Source organism: Sceloporus occidentalis, unplaced genomic scaffold (assembly GCF_023333645.1).
Source record: "Sceloporus occidentalis isolate IW3139 unplaced genomic scaffold, rSceOcc1.0.p SCAF_19, whole genome shotgun sequence".
Lineage (NCBI taxonomy): Eukaryota > Metazoa > Chordata > Lepidosauria > Squamata > Phrynosomatidae > Sceloporus > Sceloporus occidentalis.
Genome location: NW_028316999.1, coordinates 689,560 through 707,038, shown reverse-complemented (window position 1 = coordinate 707,038; position 17,479 = coordinate 689,560). Strand labels below are relative to the sequence as shown.

At 38.7% G+C, this 17,479-nt stretch overlaps 1 protein-coding gene across 1 annotated transcript; it reads right to left on the bottom strand.

Moving 5' to 3' along the window:
• Nucleotides 1–3,873: 3,873 nt before the first annotated feature.
• On the bottom strand, nucleotides 3,874–16,844 carry LOC149302256 (deoxyribodipyrimidine photo-lyase-like). The gene is made up of 9 exons (XM_089482387.1): nucleotides 16,445–16,844; nucleotides 16,149–16,294; nucleotides 15,888–16,070; nucleotides 12,649–12,807; nucleotides 11,999–12,197; nucleotides 11,361–11,513; nucleotides 9,606–9,727; nucleotides 5,826–5,985; nucleotides 3,874–4,025 (listed from the first exon to the last, which is right to left on the bottom strand). Exons 1-9 carry the CDS (start codon nucleotides 16,842–16,844, stop codon nucleotides 3,874–3,876), a joined length of 1,674 nt encoding a protein of 557 aa, XP_089338513.1.
• Nucleotides 16,845–17,479: the final 635 nt, after the last annotated feature.

Here is a 17,479-nt window from a genome sequence, read left to right as displayed (position 1 = left end):
CTCTTGTCATGCAGGTGGTACATTCTGGGCTGCATCTCCACCCAATACCCAGACAGTTAACCATGAGTCTGCATTGAACGTTCATTTCATTGAACGTTCATTTCATTGAACATTGATTACTACATCTGACCATTTTAAATGTCTGTTTGTATTGAGATTGTGGCATAAATATTTTTACTACAAGGGTGCCAAAAGGAGAATGCAGACAAACTCTTGTGATTCAATTTTCAGTGTATGTTATTTTCATTACTGCTAGACCTAAACAGTTAAGACTGTTAAAGTATTCTAAAGCTCTGGAGAATCTGGAGTTGCTACTTCTGCCATATAAAACTGATAAAACACAGATAATTTTACAAGCTGCGTTTTGGTCTGACAAATGCTGCCTGGTTGTGTGTAGAATTCATACCAATCAAGGGTATGTGTTTTACAACAGCATGTAAAATCATCAATGTTGGGTTTCAAATGGCTAAGGTGGCAACTCCTGTAAGGGCCAAATCCCATATAATGCAACTCTTACTGCAAAAGCAACAGTAGCAAAGGGTTAAATAAGTATACTTGTCATAACAAACACCTGATTTCTTAACCTAAGTACTCACTTAGCCCTTTGACTAAAGTATATTTTAGTTAGCAAATACCAGCATATCAGGATATTCCCTAGCTTCTAAGCAACAAGGACATAAGTTGATTAGACTGACATTGACAGGAGTGTGGTCTGTCCCATAGCCTCCTGTAGTATTGCACTAATGTACTAATTGATTGTATACATAACTGTAGTATTATTGATTGTGTGATCCAAATTATTGAGCCTTATGTCCACTGCCACAAGTGTCTATTTTTAGTTGATTTGCAGACTACTTGGGCACTGAAGGCTCATGTAAATTAATGATGTGCACTTTGGTAGTCTGTATTTAAAAAGATCTATTTACTTGGAGCTTTGCACTGAACATTGTGTTTAAATAAGTAGTAATGGATATTTTTTCCCACTCCTTACTTACTATGACTATGCTGTTTTATGTGCTTTTACATTTTATAATAGGTCTCTGTTGTTGTGGTTTATTGGATAAACCCTCTTCTGTGCTTCTACTTCCATTGCAGCAGGTCTATTATAATGCATAACATATAACACCATTTAAACATTTTATGAAGCCAAGAAAACCAGCTCTATGATGTTAGTAAAAGTACATAAACATTTATTTGCAAAACTACAACTGCAAGAAATAATTTAAAGTATGTTAAAAGCAGTTATTTATGTATAAGAAATCATAAGAAATATTTTTATTTGAAGGGACAGCAACAACTCCAAATATAGAGAGATATGGATACATTCAGATCGTGAGACTTGCTTGTCCTTTGTTAATGTTTAAGTTCTTCATTAAAAAAAAACACCAAAAAAAACAGGTTATTAGAATGACACAGGAATACACTTGTAATTAAAACAAAAATTGTTTTGCTATTTGCACAGACAGCTAGACTTCAAATCACGGTCATCTACCAGAAAATGCACAGACAAAAAAATAAGAGAACCACATCTTTAATAAAATGGAGCGTTAAAAGTACCAGTTCCCCGAACCACTTGCATATGTATTTGAATATCAATCAGTATGATCTTTAAATATTACTGTCTCTTTAAATAAGCAGCCAGCCTCTACCAAGAGTTGGCAATTGACTGGAAGATGTCCCATACCTGCAGACATACTTCCTTTCTCATTCTCTGCATATCACTCTGACTGGCTGTTGTTGGTATGAAGGTGTGATGCGAGACACGGGTGCTGCCTTTCTGTATGAAACTGGGTCTTTTCACAAGGTAATACAAATGCTTGTCAAACTTCACACGCTAGTATGGTCGGGAACTCTATAGTCGAGTCCTTAAGTACTCTCAATGGAGAAGGCTCTCTTTCTTCTCATACAACAGGCTTGTAAGACTGAATCACTGATTCTTGTGCTGCAACACTAAATACATTTTGCACATGCATATCACTTTGTTGTTTTTTTTGGTTTTAACAAAGGGCAGCTGTTTTTCCTTACATTTTTCTCCTTGTCAGTTACCAGTGTAAGTGCCTTTAATTGTTGCTATTTGTAAATATATTTTAATTGCTGACTAATCTTAAAACTGAACGTTTTCACGTTCCTGTCTTGATTATCAGATGTTTACGTATTTGCACATATTTCAGTGAGATCAGCTGGGGCATTGGAACTTAGTTTCTGCTGATCGTAGATAAACAGTTGTGTAGCTCTCTATTATGGTTTGAGAAGGGTACTCAAGAGTAGATCTTCATATTCTTTCTCCGAAGAAATATCCGGATGCAAAGGTTTATGGGAGTTGTAGTCCAATACCAGTTATAAGTCTGTAGTAAACTATGAATCTAGTACACTGACAGAACATTACCTTGTGAAAAATGCTCTTTTACACACAAACTGTGCTGGCTTCACTATGGCTTCTGAAGTGGCAACCCTGGAGTTTATCCTGCAAGAGGGTCAAAGTTAGCCCTGCATAATGCTTGGATAAACTTATGACAATGAAGTGTTATCACTGATTTAACCAACAGTCTGTTCTCCTAGGAGAAAGATAACAGTAGTTCTCTCTTCTTAATACATAAGTTTCACCTCATCTCACAGCTTCTTAACCTAATGTGTTGGTGACAAAGACCTTGTAAATGTATTGTGAAAATGTTTTGTAAATACTAATTGTTCATGTACCACAGTATATGATGTCTAAGACTCGTGTTGCACAGCAAATTGCAAATATAACTCCATCCTGAATAAACTTATTATTTAACAGATAGCATTTGTGTTTTGTATTTTTGGAGCATGGAGTTAAACAAGCTTAGAAAGTGGCTACTAAAAAGTAAGTGTTCCCAGAGGGTGTGTCTAGAAAGACTGCAATCAACCAGTGGAGACAATCTTTGTAGTAACTACCGGTATGTGATTATTTACATACATATATTTAAAAACAATGTTCCAGTGATGTCACCATGCCATACTTAGGGAAGCCATCCAGTTCCAAGAACATTTTATAAAAAGTCCCAAAAATTAAAAAAAAAAAAAAAGACCATGGTAGAATGCATGTACCATCATTTGAAATTACTTTTTTGGTTTTATGGGAGTAAGTTGAGCCAGGGTCGTACCAGGTTCGAGTATTTGGCACTATATAAGTATCCTTTTTTGAATTTTTTTTCTTTTCCATATCACTCCCAGTAGCATTCATAGAGGAGATGGCTCCATCTATCCAAGTCCAGGTTGTGTGCAACAGTGTTCTGCACAAGCAGCAGTACATCGTTATATATGAAATACACAACCATGTAATCAGGCATTCCGTTTTGGTAGCTGTTAATACCAATACCCGCTAGCAGGTCCTGGGAGGGGAGGTAAGAAGACAAGGGACCACCAAGCAGGTTTTGTACACACTCTGAAATTGCATACTTAGTCTGGTACTAGTGGATTTATTGACTACACCCAATAACAGAGTTGCTACGTACACACAAAGTTATGGAAAGATAACACTATATCCTGAGTGGGAATGATGTGCTTCTAGAATTACGCTTAATGAGCTTCACTAGAATAGATACCCCACTTTACAACTTCTAGCTCTGCATATCAAATTATTCTGCTTCATATAATGCTTTATTTTACAATACAGTAAACATTGGTGTGTGATGCTAATAAACAAGTTTGATTATGATAGAAAAATCCTTAAGCTTGGGAGAGGACAGCACTTAATTGTCAGAAATGTCATAGAAAATTACTTAACACAGCTTTCTGCTTGGTAACAGTCAGGTTCTGGCTTTGTCCTGCATAATTTTTTGGGGGGTTTTTTTAAGTGCTTATTATTGCATACTCCCTGAGCATATATAGTATGTCCTTACAACGCCATAACTAGCCGAACTTCTTGGGATGATAGCGACGCTCAAACTCCGCCACATCGAATTTCCTTTTACATCCCTGGTAGTTCATGTATCGGATTTTCCCAAACACAGCACGTTCTGCCCAGCCTTGGTCATGGATTCCACAAATTGACCACATGCAACCTGAAAAGGAAAATTACATGTTTTGAGCAGGAACATGGCACTAATGTAAAACGTTTATGGCAACTGAACAAAGGAACTAGAGGTTGTAGCCGTAGCGACAATGCAACAGCTCAAAAGATACAGCCTGGCCAACCTTGCTATATTGCCATTAGACTTTGTTTTCCAGTTATATTTTATTTAAAAGTAAAATAAACATTTCAAAAGGGACACTATTTTCTGTTCCACTGTAAAAAAAAGTATTTGTCCCTTACGGATTTCTTCTGTTTGTCACATTTAAATGTTTCAGATCTTTCAACTACTTTTAATATAAGACAACATAAGTAAACATAAAATGCAGCTTTTAAATGATCATTTGTTAACGGTAGAGAGTTAAACTTGGCCACTCCAAAACCTTCATTTTGTTTAATTTTTTTAGCCATTCAGAGGTAGACTTGCTTGAGTGCTTTGGATTATAATTCTGCTGCATAACCCAACTGTGCTAGAGCTTTGGGTCACAAACTGACAACTGGACATTCAGGATTTTCCAGTAGCGAGAATGCATAGTACCATCAAATATGGTAAGTCTGGGTGACTTCCAATATTTGATGGCATTATGAATTCTCGCTACTGGAAAATCGTGAAGGAGAATGTCCAGCCAAACAGCCCAGACCATCACACTACCACCACCATGTTTGACTGTTGGTATGATGTGCTTATTGTGAAGTTCTATGTTCCACGGACTATTATCCCAAAAGTCTTGGGTGTCAAGATGTTTTTTGACAAACGTGAGACAAGCGTTTGTGTTCTTTTTGGTGGGAAATGTTTTTTTTACACTGACCGTAACTGAGGCATGCAGCGCTTTAGATGTTAGTCTAGGTTTATTGTGACCTGTTGGATTAATCTTTGATGTGCTCTTGGAGAAATTTTGGTAGGCTTGCCACTCCTGGGAACGTTAACCACAGTTCCAAGTTTTCGCCAGTTGTAGATAATGTATCTTGTCATGGTCCACTGGAGTCCCAGAGCCTTACACATTCCTTTGTAACCCTTTTCAGACTTCTAGAGGTCAATTACTTAGTTTCTCATCTGTTTTTGAATTTTTGAGACCTTTTGGCCTACTTCACTTTGCAAGACATGTTTTATTTAATTTGTTTAGATTCAGTATGACTGGCAGCTATCATGCCTGGGTTTGTAAAGTGAAATAACCCAATTGTCAATTACATTTGATTAACTCATTGATTTAGTAACTAAGGAAGCAATTACTTTTTCAATAAGGTAGCCAGATAAGTTCGGATAGCTTTTTCCTTCTCTACATGACATCACAATTTAAAAACTGCATTTTGGAGTTACTCAAGTTATCTTTGTCTAACCCTAAAATCAGTTTGTCAAATATGCAAACAGAAATCTGTACATCTATACTTCTTCAACCGGAGTTACAATTGCAGCCTGCCTGTAGCATAACTTAAAAAGTCAGTTGCATATTATGCATGCAGCAGGAGGAAAAAAAAAACCATATAGAAAGGAATTAATCTATCAAGTTGCATGCCATAATACGTTCTGCAGTCCATTCAATACAGGCCATGGGATGGTACATTGGTTTAAATATACCATGTAACAAAATGTGTTGTAAGATTCATCCATACAGATTGCAAGGCACAAAAGTCTTATTTTGGTAATATCATAGCTTCTTTTCCATCAGTGTGAGAGAAAACATTCAAAAGGAAAAACAAGTGAGTGAGACATATTTCTCTTAAAGTACCCTTTTTTCAAATTAGGAGCAAGTTTTTCACACCCACTGATTTTATTATTATGCTAATAACTAACCTACGTATCCGTTTGGGTCCCGTCCATCCAACTCAAAGCGATCATTGAGGTAAATGGCAAAATTAAGGGCTTCCTCTGGGGATGTGGTCCACTCAAGAATTTTTTTAGCCCAGTACATACGCAAGAACCCATGCATTTTCCCTTCATGAACCATCTGCAGCTGTGGCAAAAGAGGTAAGAACAGATGTAACATTTTGGGGGCGCATTCCAGAATGATTAAATCAAATAGCTCTGTTGTTAAGATGCATAATGACCATAAATTCACATTAAACCAGAGCTCGACAAATTCCAGGTGCCAGGTCGCCATGGGGACTGAGAATTTTGTCCTGGTGCCTAGGCGTGGTGCAGCCGCGAGGTGAGGTGGTAAGACCGCCGTGTGTGCACGTCGGCAGCTTTAATTTTATTAGGCGGCCGGCTTGCACACACCGTACTGCTGAGTGGCAGTGCCTCAGTGAGGCTCTTCGGCCCGCCCCTTTCAAGACGTGAGGCTCAAGGGGGCGGGGCTCACAAAAGAGTTCCGCGTGACGGGGAGAGGATCGTCATGTCGGAGGAGAGCGGGGGGGAAAAGAAAAGGGAACATGTAAGTATTAAAAAAAAAAAAAAAAGTTATAGGTCCACTTTCCTCGAACCCCTATTTAAGGGAGGGGGGGGGAATTCCCTTGGGACATCATTCATTTTTGTCGTTGAAAATAAAACTTAGTTTAAAAAGAAAATCCTGGCTCCTAAATTTTTTTAGCTGGCTCCTAGATTCAAAACAAAATAAGTCAAGCCCTGCATTAAACCATAATTTTTTATAAACACTGAGGTCCAACGGCTGAAAGGGTAATTCCCCAGGACGGTTGTTAACCCCTTAACGTCCATTGCCGGGTCAGGCACGTCATGCAAAACGGTCACTTAACGACCTATGACGTGCCTGACACGTCATGAGACTTAAACAAGCTTAGAAAGTGATCAACGATCACTTTCTAAGCTTAAACGGTGTTGCTGTAATGCCTCGATGTCGAGGCATTCAGCAACACCGAGATCGGCATGATGGGCCATGTCTGGCCCCTCCCCGGGGCGTCAACATCCGCCATAAATTGTATGTACGTTTTAAAAGCGTTAAGGAGGCGATCAACGATCACCTCCTAAACTTCATTGGTGTCGCTGGAATGCCTCGATCAGGAGGCATCCTGCGACACCAAATACTTACCCCAGGGCGGGCTGTGACCGCTCCGGAGAGCGGTCACAGCCGCAGCTGCACGCAGTCTTCGCCATCCGCAAGATGGCGGCGGCCCGGGAAAAAAAAATAATAAAGTTGAAAAAGTTCGCTAGACGGTCTCCAGACCCTCTAGAGAACTCTGGCTCCACTTGCAGCTTGAATACAGGTACTGCATTCAACCATACAAGTCAATGGAGCCCAGCTTTCTAATCACTATGTGATTAGTGAAATATTTATATATAAAAAAAAAAACCTTAAAAAAAAAAAAAACAAAACATGGTAACATTTAAAAATTATTATGCTTTAGCAAAATGTAAAAAAAAAAAAAGTCCAAAAAGAGTAAAATAAATAAAATAAAAAAATTAAGTTTATTATTATGAGCAAGTGCTAAAATTAGCGCTGTATCTTCCCAAAAATCCTGACATGGAAAAATTTTAATAAAAGCATTTCAAATACCCAAGGGGTGTCTAATGTTAAAAAATGAATGGTTTGATAGGGTAAATTGGGGTGGCTGGGCTCAAAGATAGGGCATAGGCACAGACTGACCGAAACGGAGGGGGTGGGGAGCGCACTTCCAAAAAAACACCAGACAAACCCATACATGTGGGGTATGACTGAACTCGGGAGATGTTCCTGAACACATATTAGGGTGTTGTTTGATAGTGACATATACCTGGAGCTATAAATTTATACCCAAAGTACAATTTGTGTGAAAAAAATACAAAAAAAAAATACTACCACAAAGTGTGGCAAAGGCTGGTGGTAGAATCTGATGCATGGAAAGGGTTAAATACTACCATTTTAAGTACCTTGGGGTGTCTAGTTTTCAAAAATATATGGTTTTATGAGGTAAATTGTAGTGGCCAGGCTCAAAGATAGGGCATAGGCACAGACTGACCAAAATAGGGGGGAAAAAAAACAAAAAAAAAACAAAACGCACTTCCCAAATGTGGCCTTTTAACCCCAAACAGCAGTCAAACCCATGCATGGGTGGTATCACTGTACTCAAGAGATGTTGTTGAACACATATTAGGGTGTTGTTTCATAGTGACGTATACCTGGAGCTATAAATGTATACCCAAAGTACAATTTGTGTAAAAAAAAAAAATACCAAAAAAATACTAACACAAAGTGTGGCAAAGGCTGGTGGTAGAATCTCATGCATGGAAAGGGTTAAAATACTAGCATTTGAAATACCTTGGGGTGTCTAGTTTTCAAAAATATATGGTTTAATGTGGTTAATTGAATTAGCCAGCTTCAAAGATGGTCCTATTAGGACATGGGGGCAGAATGACCAGATGTAAAAGTTCCAAGTTAAAAAATGTGCACTTCCTAAATGTGGCATTTTACCTCCCAGACAACCCGACAAACCCATGACTGTACTCGGGAGATGTTGCTGAACACATATTGGGGTGTTTTATGATAGTGACATATACCAGAACCTTTTAATTCATACCTGAAGTAAAATGTGTGTGGAAAAACAAATGCAAAAAAATTACTACCACAAAGTTTGACAAAGGCTGGTGGTAGAATTAGTGCATGGAAAGTTACAATTCTAGCATTTGAAATACCTTGGGGTGCCTAGTTTTCAAAAATAAATGATTTGATGGGGTAAATTGCATTGGCCGGCTTCAAAGATACCCAAAATACTACTTGTACTTAATGCTCCATAACGTGCAGAAAAAAGCAAAAAAACATAAAAACATTGGATATTTCTAAACTCAGGACAAATAGTAGAATATATTTAGTAGGTTCTTTTCATTAGCTTTTTTGGATGAGTAAAATATTTTTGGGGTAAAAGTCAGAAAATGTGTTTTTGTTTTAAATTTTTCATCATATTTTATTTTTTTTATGGGAAATTAGATAATACGATTAAAACAATGGTATCTGAAGAAAGCCCTTCTTGTCCTGAAAAAAACAAAATATAATTTGTGTGGTTTCACTAAATGAGTGAAGAGAAAATTACATCTAAACACGAACACCGCAAAAGTGTTAAAACAGCCTCGGTCCCAATGGTACAAAAGGTAAAACACAGCCTGGTCCTTAAGGGGTTAATCTATTTTGTTGCCTATGTTAACAAGACACTCAGCCAGCACTTTCTAATGGAAACATAATGTATCTGTGGGTAGATGAGAAATGTTAGGAGTAATACTTCCTCAAAGGCTGAGATATTCATATGTAGATCCAGAAAAAAGGGGACACCTTTTATTCCAGGTATCATAGAGGAAAGTTTTTTTTTTTTTTGTTTGTTTTTTTAAGAAGAAAACACACACAAAAAGGGATACAAATGCTACCCAAACAATGTGAGTCATTTAAGATCACTGAATTCACTTGGGGGACTTCCAAATGTTTTTACTAGTATCAGATTAAAAAATATCATACGGTAGAAGTCATTACTGTCTGACAGCCCTACTAAAAATGATGGATATTAAAGTACTTGGTGTACTTTAATTTGCAAGGGGGACAACACAAGAATTATGTGTCTATGATGGCGTGAGTGTTCTTTATGAAAACCCTGCATTAATCTGAAATAACTTCTCAGTTAAAGTATTTAAAATGAAGGACCTTAGATGTATTACCTGGGCTGCGTTCCATAGAGGATCATGAGTTTTGCCAGCTTCCAGTTTCTCCAGTGTGTACAAATGAGTTCTCTTGTCCTTGGCATGATCTTTGAGAGTATTTTTAGCCCAGTCATAAGCCCCTTGGAAGCAATGATGCCATAAGCAAATTATACATTCAGCACAAAAAAGCTAACAAATATGAATGTGAATTTATAATGCAGTGAGCAGTATAAATCATGGTATTTTGGGATCCTTCTTTTGAAACCAAATACTAGAGTTCTAAGAAAACAGTTTCAAATTACTAATTTTAGGATCAGAAGGTTACTTTTTGTGGTTTGTAGTTCTTGTCGAGGAAGAGATAACTAAGTTAGTCTCCTTAATGCTTGCACAGTTAAACCACAACATAGGACAGTATGGGTAATCTTATAATGCACGTTGTGACCTCTGGCAGTACCCAAAATTGTTGGTAGAATAGGATGGCTTGCCGCTAAACCTCTTTTCTATCTTTTCGAAGATCACAAGAAGTACTTTGGGATTCTTAGTCATAAGGGTTAACTTGCCACATTTAATCAAACCATCTAGAGCAGGGGTGTCCAAGTTTTTTCTGCAGTGGGCCACTTCACCAGAATTGTATACGTGCAAGGGCAGCACTCATTTTTCACTGTGAGAAAATATGGCCTTTAATAAAATATGCAGATTAAAATAAAGTAAATGACACAAAACCTTTACTTTTCCTCTCACTGATTTCTGGGCCTAGAAGTTGTGTGACTACAAATTCAGGATAATTAAAAATGAAATAGTTCTATTTATTCTAGGGATGCACCAAAATGAAAATTCTGGACCAAAACATTCACGGTTTGCTTAGCCAAAACCGAAAATGACCCCCCACCTTTAAAAATAATAATAAAAACTCACATTTTTAATAAAAGTAGGTAACACACCACAATTGGACAAAAAAAATTAGCACTATGACTTGGCATGATAGGATTGCTAACAGCAATCACACTCCTATCATACCCAGGCAACCAGTAAATGCTGGTACCTAGGCATGATGGGACTGTGATTGCTGTTAGCAATCACACTCCTATCATGCCAAGGCAGCCAGTACATGCTGGTACAGGGTGGCTGTAAGTGATGTGCAGACCCCATACTGCTGGCAGCATCAATACACAAGGGGGGCAGCTAGCTAGGTTTCAGCATGTACTGGCTGACTTGGCATGATAGGAGTGTGATTGCTAACAACAATCACAGTCCCATCATGCCTAGGTTACAGCACTTACACATCCATGCTATCACACACACACTCATTCATTCATATACTCATTCATTCCCTCAATCACGCATACTGATTCAAACACCCTCCCCACCCCCTTACCTGCACTGCTGCTCCTCTATGCCGCTCACAGACTTCAGCAGGGGGCACGGCCTCCCTCAGCGTTTTCTGGTACTGCACCAGGAAGCAGGACTGGAGCAGAGTCATGTGATGTTACGTGAACTCTGCTGGGTTCCGCTTCCTCTATGCAGTACAAAAGACCCTCCCACAGGTAAGTAGCAGGGCTCTTGTTGTAGCAGGGTTCGAGGTGCGGCCCGCGTAAGATCGGTTGCCCTGGCTGCCGATCTTATGCGGGCCGCACCTCGAGGTCTCGCGGGCCGCATGTTGGACGCCCCTGATCTAGAGAATATATTTGAACATGTACAGTCAAACATAGCAACTGCTGTATAAATTGCTAGATGCATGTATTCTACCATCCCTGAGGAGGTATATTTTATTACCTTCCACCTTGTCGTAGTTCTTGTTGTAGTAGCAGAAGTTGTCAGCAAGCTCTCTCCTGACCACAGCTTCCTCCACAAAACTGTCCACAGAGTCCTTGTACTTGCTGCGGTACTTCTGCACCTCCACGATGGCTCGCTGCACTGACAGCTGCCCTGCGAGAGGAGCACAGCAGGAAAATAATTTCTAAGCAGAGGGCATTAGTACGTTAAAAATGCATAAACAGTTAGTGGGATTGTATAGTGACTTATTACCTACCATCAAATGATTCTCATGCGCTCACATGAGAACATTTTAAAACAGAGGCACAGAAGATATGAAAGGCCACTAGCTCTTAAAAGCAAAATGAACATCCTTATTTATTCTCAAAGTCTTGTTGATTTTCTAGAACAATTACTTTTATATAGGAAGGATTCAAGAGTTATTTAGTATAAACTACTTTGAACTCTCGATACCTTCTACTGACATACACTGAAATAAACTTATTTCTCCGCAACCCAACAACAGACAGAATCATCAAGTTAATAGATAGGAGATGAACCAGACAGGATTTCAAAAGTTACAATGCAAGGTACGTTTAATGGAATAATTACCATGGTAACTTGCTATTTATTAAACTTATCTAATTACACAGACTCACCAAAGTGAAACCATGGTGACAGGTTGCTGAGAGCACTCTTGTTTGGGTTATTTCGATCAGAATGAAAATGTTTGAGTCGTTGTGATAAAAACTCCTGGAGCACACCCATTCCACCTACTGTTCCAGGTACTGCCCAGCCTACTTCTTTCACTGTTCGATCCACTTCCAGGCTAGAATAGCACTTATCCCAATCTATAGGCTGTTCAAGGGAGAACATACACATTGTTAGTTTCTAGGAACCTGCAGCAAATACAGCGGAGCTGGTATGATAATACACAAGTATGATATCTCCTGGCTAAAGGAATACCAATTGTCTCTTTATAGCTCTATGAAGGTCAAGACTTGTCTGGCACTATAGTTCAAAGTCACAATGGGTACACCCCAGATGTTTCACAGATCAGTGTTGATATTGTATACCTTATATTGTGTGTACCTTTAACATAATGTGTAAAACTGAACAAATTTAAAACAAATGTTTGTCTGGCACTATAAATTACCTTGTGTACAAAAAGTCTGTCTTGCATTTCAGTTCTAGACTGCCCTTGTACATAATTCGACAAGAATTGCATCTTACAGTTTCATATAACCCAAGTATGTATATTTTTTAATACTTTTAATAAATTATTTTGGCTGAACCCTTCTTCGCATACCTCTGCTTCAAATTTAGGGGTGAATGGGTGCTTGGTCACCGGTGGAAATTCTGTTAGGAACTGAGCAAGCTGGTCATGAATTTTTTTGCGGATGGTTCTTGCTCCATACTCCTGCTTGTTGGATGCAGACCAGCATGGGACAATATTATGTGCATCCACCTGGAAATATATAAAATGTTTCGAAATACATTTAATACAAGGTTATTGTTAAGAACATGAACCGTTTGTACGTACTGAATGAAAAACTGGTAAACACATTTAGAGTATTTACCTATTAAATGGTAACAATAGTGCCATAATTATAAAAATATATATATATAGAATAAAAAAAATATATACGGCCAGCATAAGCCACAAGAAGTCACCTCGACAGGAGACAGGTTTTTTTTTTATTTGGTAAGTCTTTATTTCAAGCAATATTAGCAACGGAGTTTAGTGGGAAAGTTTATATGTTTATTGCAAAGTATGTCATATCTACTTTAACCCCTTCGTGACAAAGGCTGATTTTACTTTTTGTACCCTTCGTGACAATGGCCGTTTTAACATTTCTGCGCTGCTCGTGTTTAGCTGTAATTTTCTTCTTTCCCGTTTACTGAACCCACACACATTATATATTGTTTTTTTCAGGACAAGAAGGGCTTTCTTTAGATGACATTGTTTTGATTGTATCATATTATTTACTATTAAAAAAAAGTATAAAATATGGTGAAAAATTTAGAAAAAAAATGACTGTTTCTAACTTTTAGTTGAAAAATCTTTTACTCATCTATAAAAGGTAATGAAAAAACCTTCTAAATAGATTCTACTATTTGTCCTGAGTTTAGAAATACCCAATGTTTTTATGTTTTTTTGCTTTTTTCTACACATTATGGGGCAAAAAGTACAGGTAGCGTTTTGCTATTTCAAAGCCATTTTTTCCAAATCTGGTAATTCTTCCCCTCATGTGCCATTTCGGGTATCTTTGAAGCCGGCCAATGCAATTTACCCCATCAAGTCATATATTTTTGAAAACTAGACAGCCCAGGGTATTCCAAATGCTAGTATTTTAACCCTTTTCAAGCACTAATTCTACCATCAGCCTTTGTCAAACTTTGTGGAAAAAACAAATGCAAAAAAAATTACTACCATACACATTTTACTTTAGGTATGAATAAACAGGTTCTGGTATATGTCACTATCATAAAACACCCCAATATGTGTTTAGCAACATCTCCTGAGTACAGCGATACCTCACATGAATGATTTTGCCTGGCTGTTTGGGGGCAAAAGGGCCACATTTGTGGCATGCGCATTTTTCAATGTTGAACTTTGGCATTTGGGGATCCACTGCCCATGCCCTATTTGGTACATCTTTGAGCCGGGCCATTTCAGTGTGGCCAATAAAGCCATATATTTTTGAAAACTAGACACCCCAGGGTATTTTAAATGCTGGTATTTTAACTCTTTGCATGCACACATTTTACCACCAGAATTTTTTCAAAGTTTGCACCTACTTTATGTATGAATTTACAGCTCCTGGTTTATGCCGCTGTCACATGACACCCCAATATGTGTTCAGCAACATCTCCTGAGCGCAGTGATATCCCACATGCATGGGTTTGTCATTTTTTGGGGGAACTAAAAGGCCACATTTGGTACGTGTGCATTTTTCTAATTGGAAATTAGATGTGTGGCCATCCTTCCCCCCCCCCCCCCCCGTGTTATTTGGGACATTGTTGAACTCGGCCAATTCAATTTACCCCATCAAATCATACATTTTTTTAAAGTAGACACCCCATGGGCATTTAATATGCCAGTATTTTAACTCTTTCCATGCGAGAATTGTTTTAAGCTAATGTGCTAATTTTAGGACTTGCTCACAAAAATATATTTTTTATATATATATTTTATTTTTTTTGCCTTTTTTAAAAAAAAATGTAAAAATTTTTTTCAACTTGAAGGTTCCCCTGATAGTGACATCAGTGGGAAATTATTTTTACATTTTACTGGTTTTTTTTACTGTTTTTTTCTAATTATTATTAATTTTATTTTATTTTTTAATTTATTTTTACTAATCACACTGTGATTAGAAAGCTGGGCTCCATTGACTTGCATGGTTGAATGCAGTACCTGTATTCAACCTGCAAGTGGAGCCAGAGTTCTCTAGAGGGTCAGGAGACCGTCTAGCGAACTTTTTCACCTTTATTGTTTTTTTTCCCCGGGCCGCCGCCATCTTGCAGATGGCGAAGATCACCAGCAGCTGCGGCTGTGACCGCTCTCCGGAGCGGTCACAGTCCATCCAAAGGTAAGTGTTTGGCGTCGCTGGATGCCTCCTGATCAGGAGGCATTCCAGCGACACCATTTAAGTTTAGGAGGTGATCGTTGATCGCCTCCTAAACGCTTTTAAAACGGGCATCCGCCGCCATACAATGTATGGCGGTTGTTGACGCCCCGGGGAGGGGCCAGACATGGCCCCTGGTGCCGATCGTGGCGTTGCTGAATGCCTCGAGGTCGAGGCATTACAGCAACGCCATTTGGGTGCAGAAAGCGAACGTAGATCGCTTTCTGCACCCGTTTAAAGGCGTGCCGGTTCTGGCACGTCATTTGTCATAATCGACTTGTTTTTCCGTGCCGTGCCAGAACCGGCAATTGTCATTAAGGGGTTAAACCATAAATGTACCTGTATTTTGTGTTTATTTTTGAATACATTTTAATTTAAAAGTAACGGACAGTTTTTATGCAAGGGAATCTGATATCCAACCTACAAAATGTAAAGATCCCTGTCCTAAAGTGCATCTTCACTTAACTTCCCCACCCTTACAAAGTCTGCCCGAATCATGTTAGTAGCAGTTACTATCAGTTTTATTTAGTGCATCATATTCCGCAGTGCTGTACAATGGGTATACAGGACATGCATCGCATAACAATTTGGGCAGAAACAAAAAACATTAAACATCTAAAAAGATAATCAATAACTTGAGAATGCTGCAACCAAACACAAAGTCTAATATGTAGCCTAGGCTATGAATGAGTTTCAGGAGTTCCCAGGGTTAATGAGGATACTAGTGGTAATCTTTTTCCCATTGAATTGGTTGTATGAAATTGCTCAAAATTTAGCTTCATTGCATTTGTGTGAACGCACAAGCATTATTTCAAATGAGTATGTGTGCTGAAGTTAAATACTTATATATAGTTATTAATGTTATATATAGGAAAACAGCTGTATAGCACGGATGTCCTTGCAGCAGCAGTTGATTTACCTGCACAAGTGGTACATCCTTTGGTAACTTCTCACAAACATCTTCAACCCACTGCATGGGGACACGTAGGGGAGAAAAGTCCGTCACCACCCCAGCAATACTATGCTCCTCCACAAAGGCTGGAAGAACATCCTTGGCATATCCAATAAGCAGATGGAAAGGGATATTTAGTCCCTTACATTCCTACAGGAGATGCAACAGGTTAAAAGGAGGAAAATCAAGTAAAGCTTGAGTCTTTTCACTTGTGTATTTCACATTTACCTCTGCAACCTCTTGCAGACCCTTCAGCATGAAGCCATAGTGCCGAATTGTTGCATTCAAGAATTTCGGCACCAGACAGAAAGTAACGTGCAACGGCAGCTTCTGTTTCATAGCCAAGCGTTGGGCATAAAGGAAAGCCCAATTATCTGCATGGAGGAAAACCTCTCAAGAGATTAGAGGGAAATAATGAACAAAATGTGACACCTTCCCTTACACTTGGTGCTTTATTAACACATAAACCTACCACCCTTCTCCTTAACCTGCCTCATGGATTTTATTGCCCCATGGATACACACCTTGGACTCTTTGATCCCGTGACATCCAGTATACAATTCCCATGGCATCATCTTTCAGGTCAGCGTGACTGGACACTAGTCGTACCCTCTTTTTGTTGAATTTAAACTCTGATACAGACAGAGCTGCGTCCAGACGGGACTTCTTAACAGCCTCCAAGAGAGAACCGCTGCTGCGTTCATCTTTTTTCCTCTTGGCATCCACATCCGAACTATCACTGCTGCTCGATTGAGATATTGCTTTATTCACTCCTGTCCCCTTGGATTGGGGCTTACGCTTTACCGGGCTTTTGACAGTAGCAGATTTTTTTGTGTCTGCTCCAGAGCCATTTTCTTGGCGCCCATCTGTTTTTTCACTTCCAGATTCCACTTTGGGCTTGGTGGGCTTCGTTTTCTGAGACATGACTCTGACGGGCTCCCAAGCACTTCTAAGATGTGAGCATTTCAGGATCAGCCTGCAAAGCACTGAAGTGTAAAGAAGGAATCAGGAAAAAGGTTCAATCACATATACACATATATATATATATATATATATATATATATATATATATATATATAGCTAGTCATAGAGGTACTTCTGCATAAGTACATTTATTTATTGAAAAGAATTATAGCTTGTGATTTGTTTGTCAATCAGTGGAATTGTTTTGGAGATATTTAGTTTACAAGTTCATCTCATGTAGCAATAATCGGCAACAGAGCCAGCATTATCGAATCACCCTAAAGCGCTCCCCCTTATCTGGCCACGCAGAACGGCGTATATAAAATAAAAATGGCAACCCATTCTACAGGAAGATTGCTTTGTTAGTGTGTTGGAGCAACACCTATTGTCTTAGCTCTTGGCGACTAAGAGCCTAAGTCCACATTGGGAAGTCTGAAAACGTTTTTTTTCTTTTAAGTGTTAGAAAAAGAAATAAAGCTCAATAATGAGTTTACATAAAAAAAAAAAAAAGGTTACTTCTATAAGTTAATAGCAAGTGGCCACAAGCCGCTGGCCAGGCTCCTCCTGGTCGAGTCCCTCTCCTCCCTATTGACCAT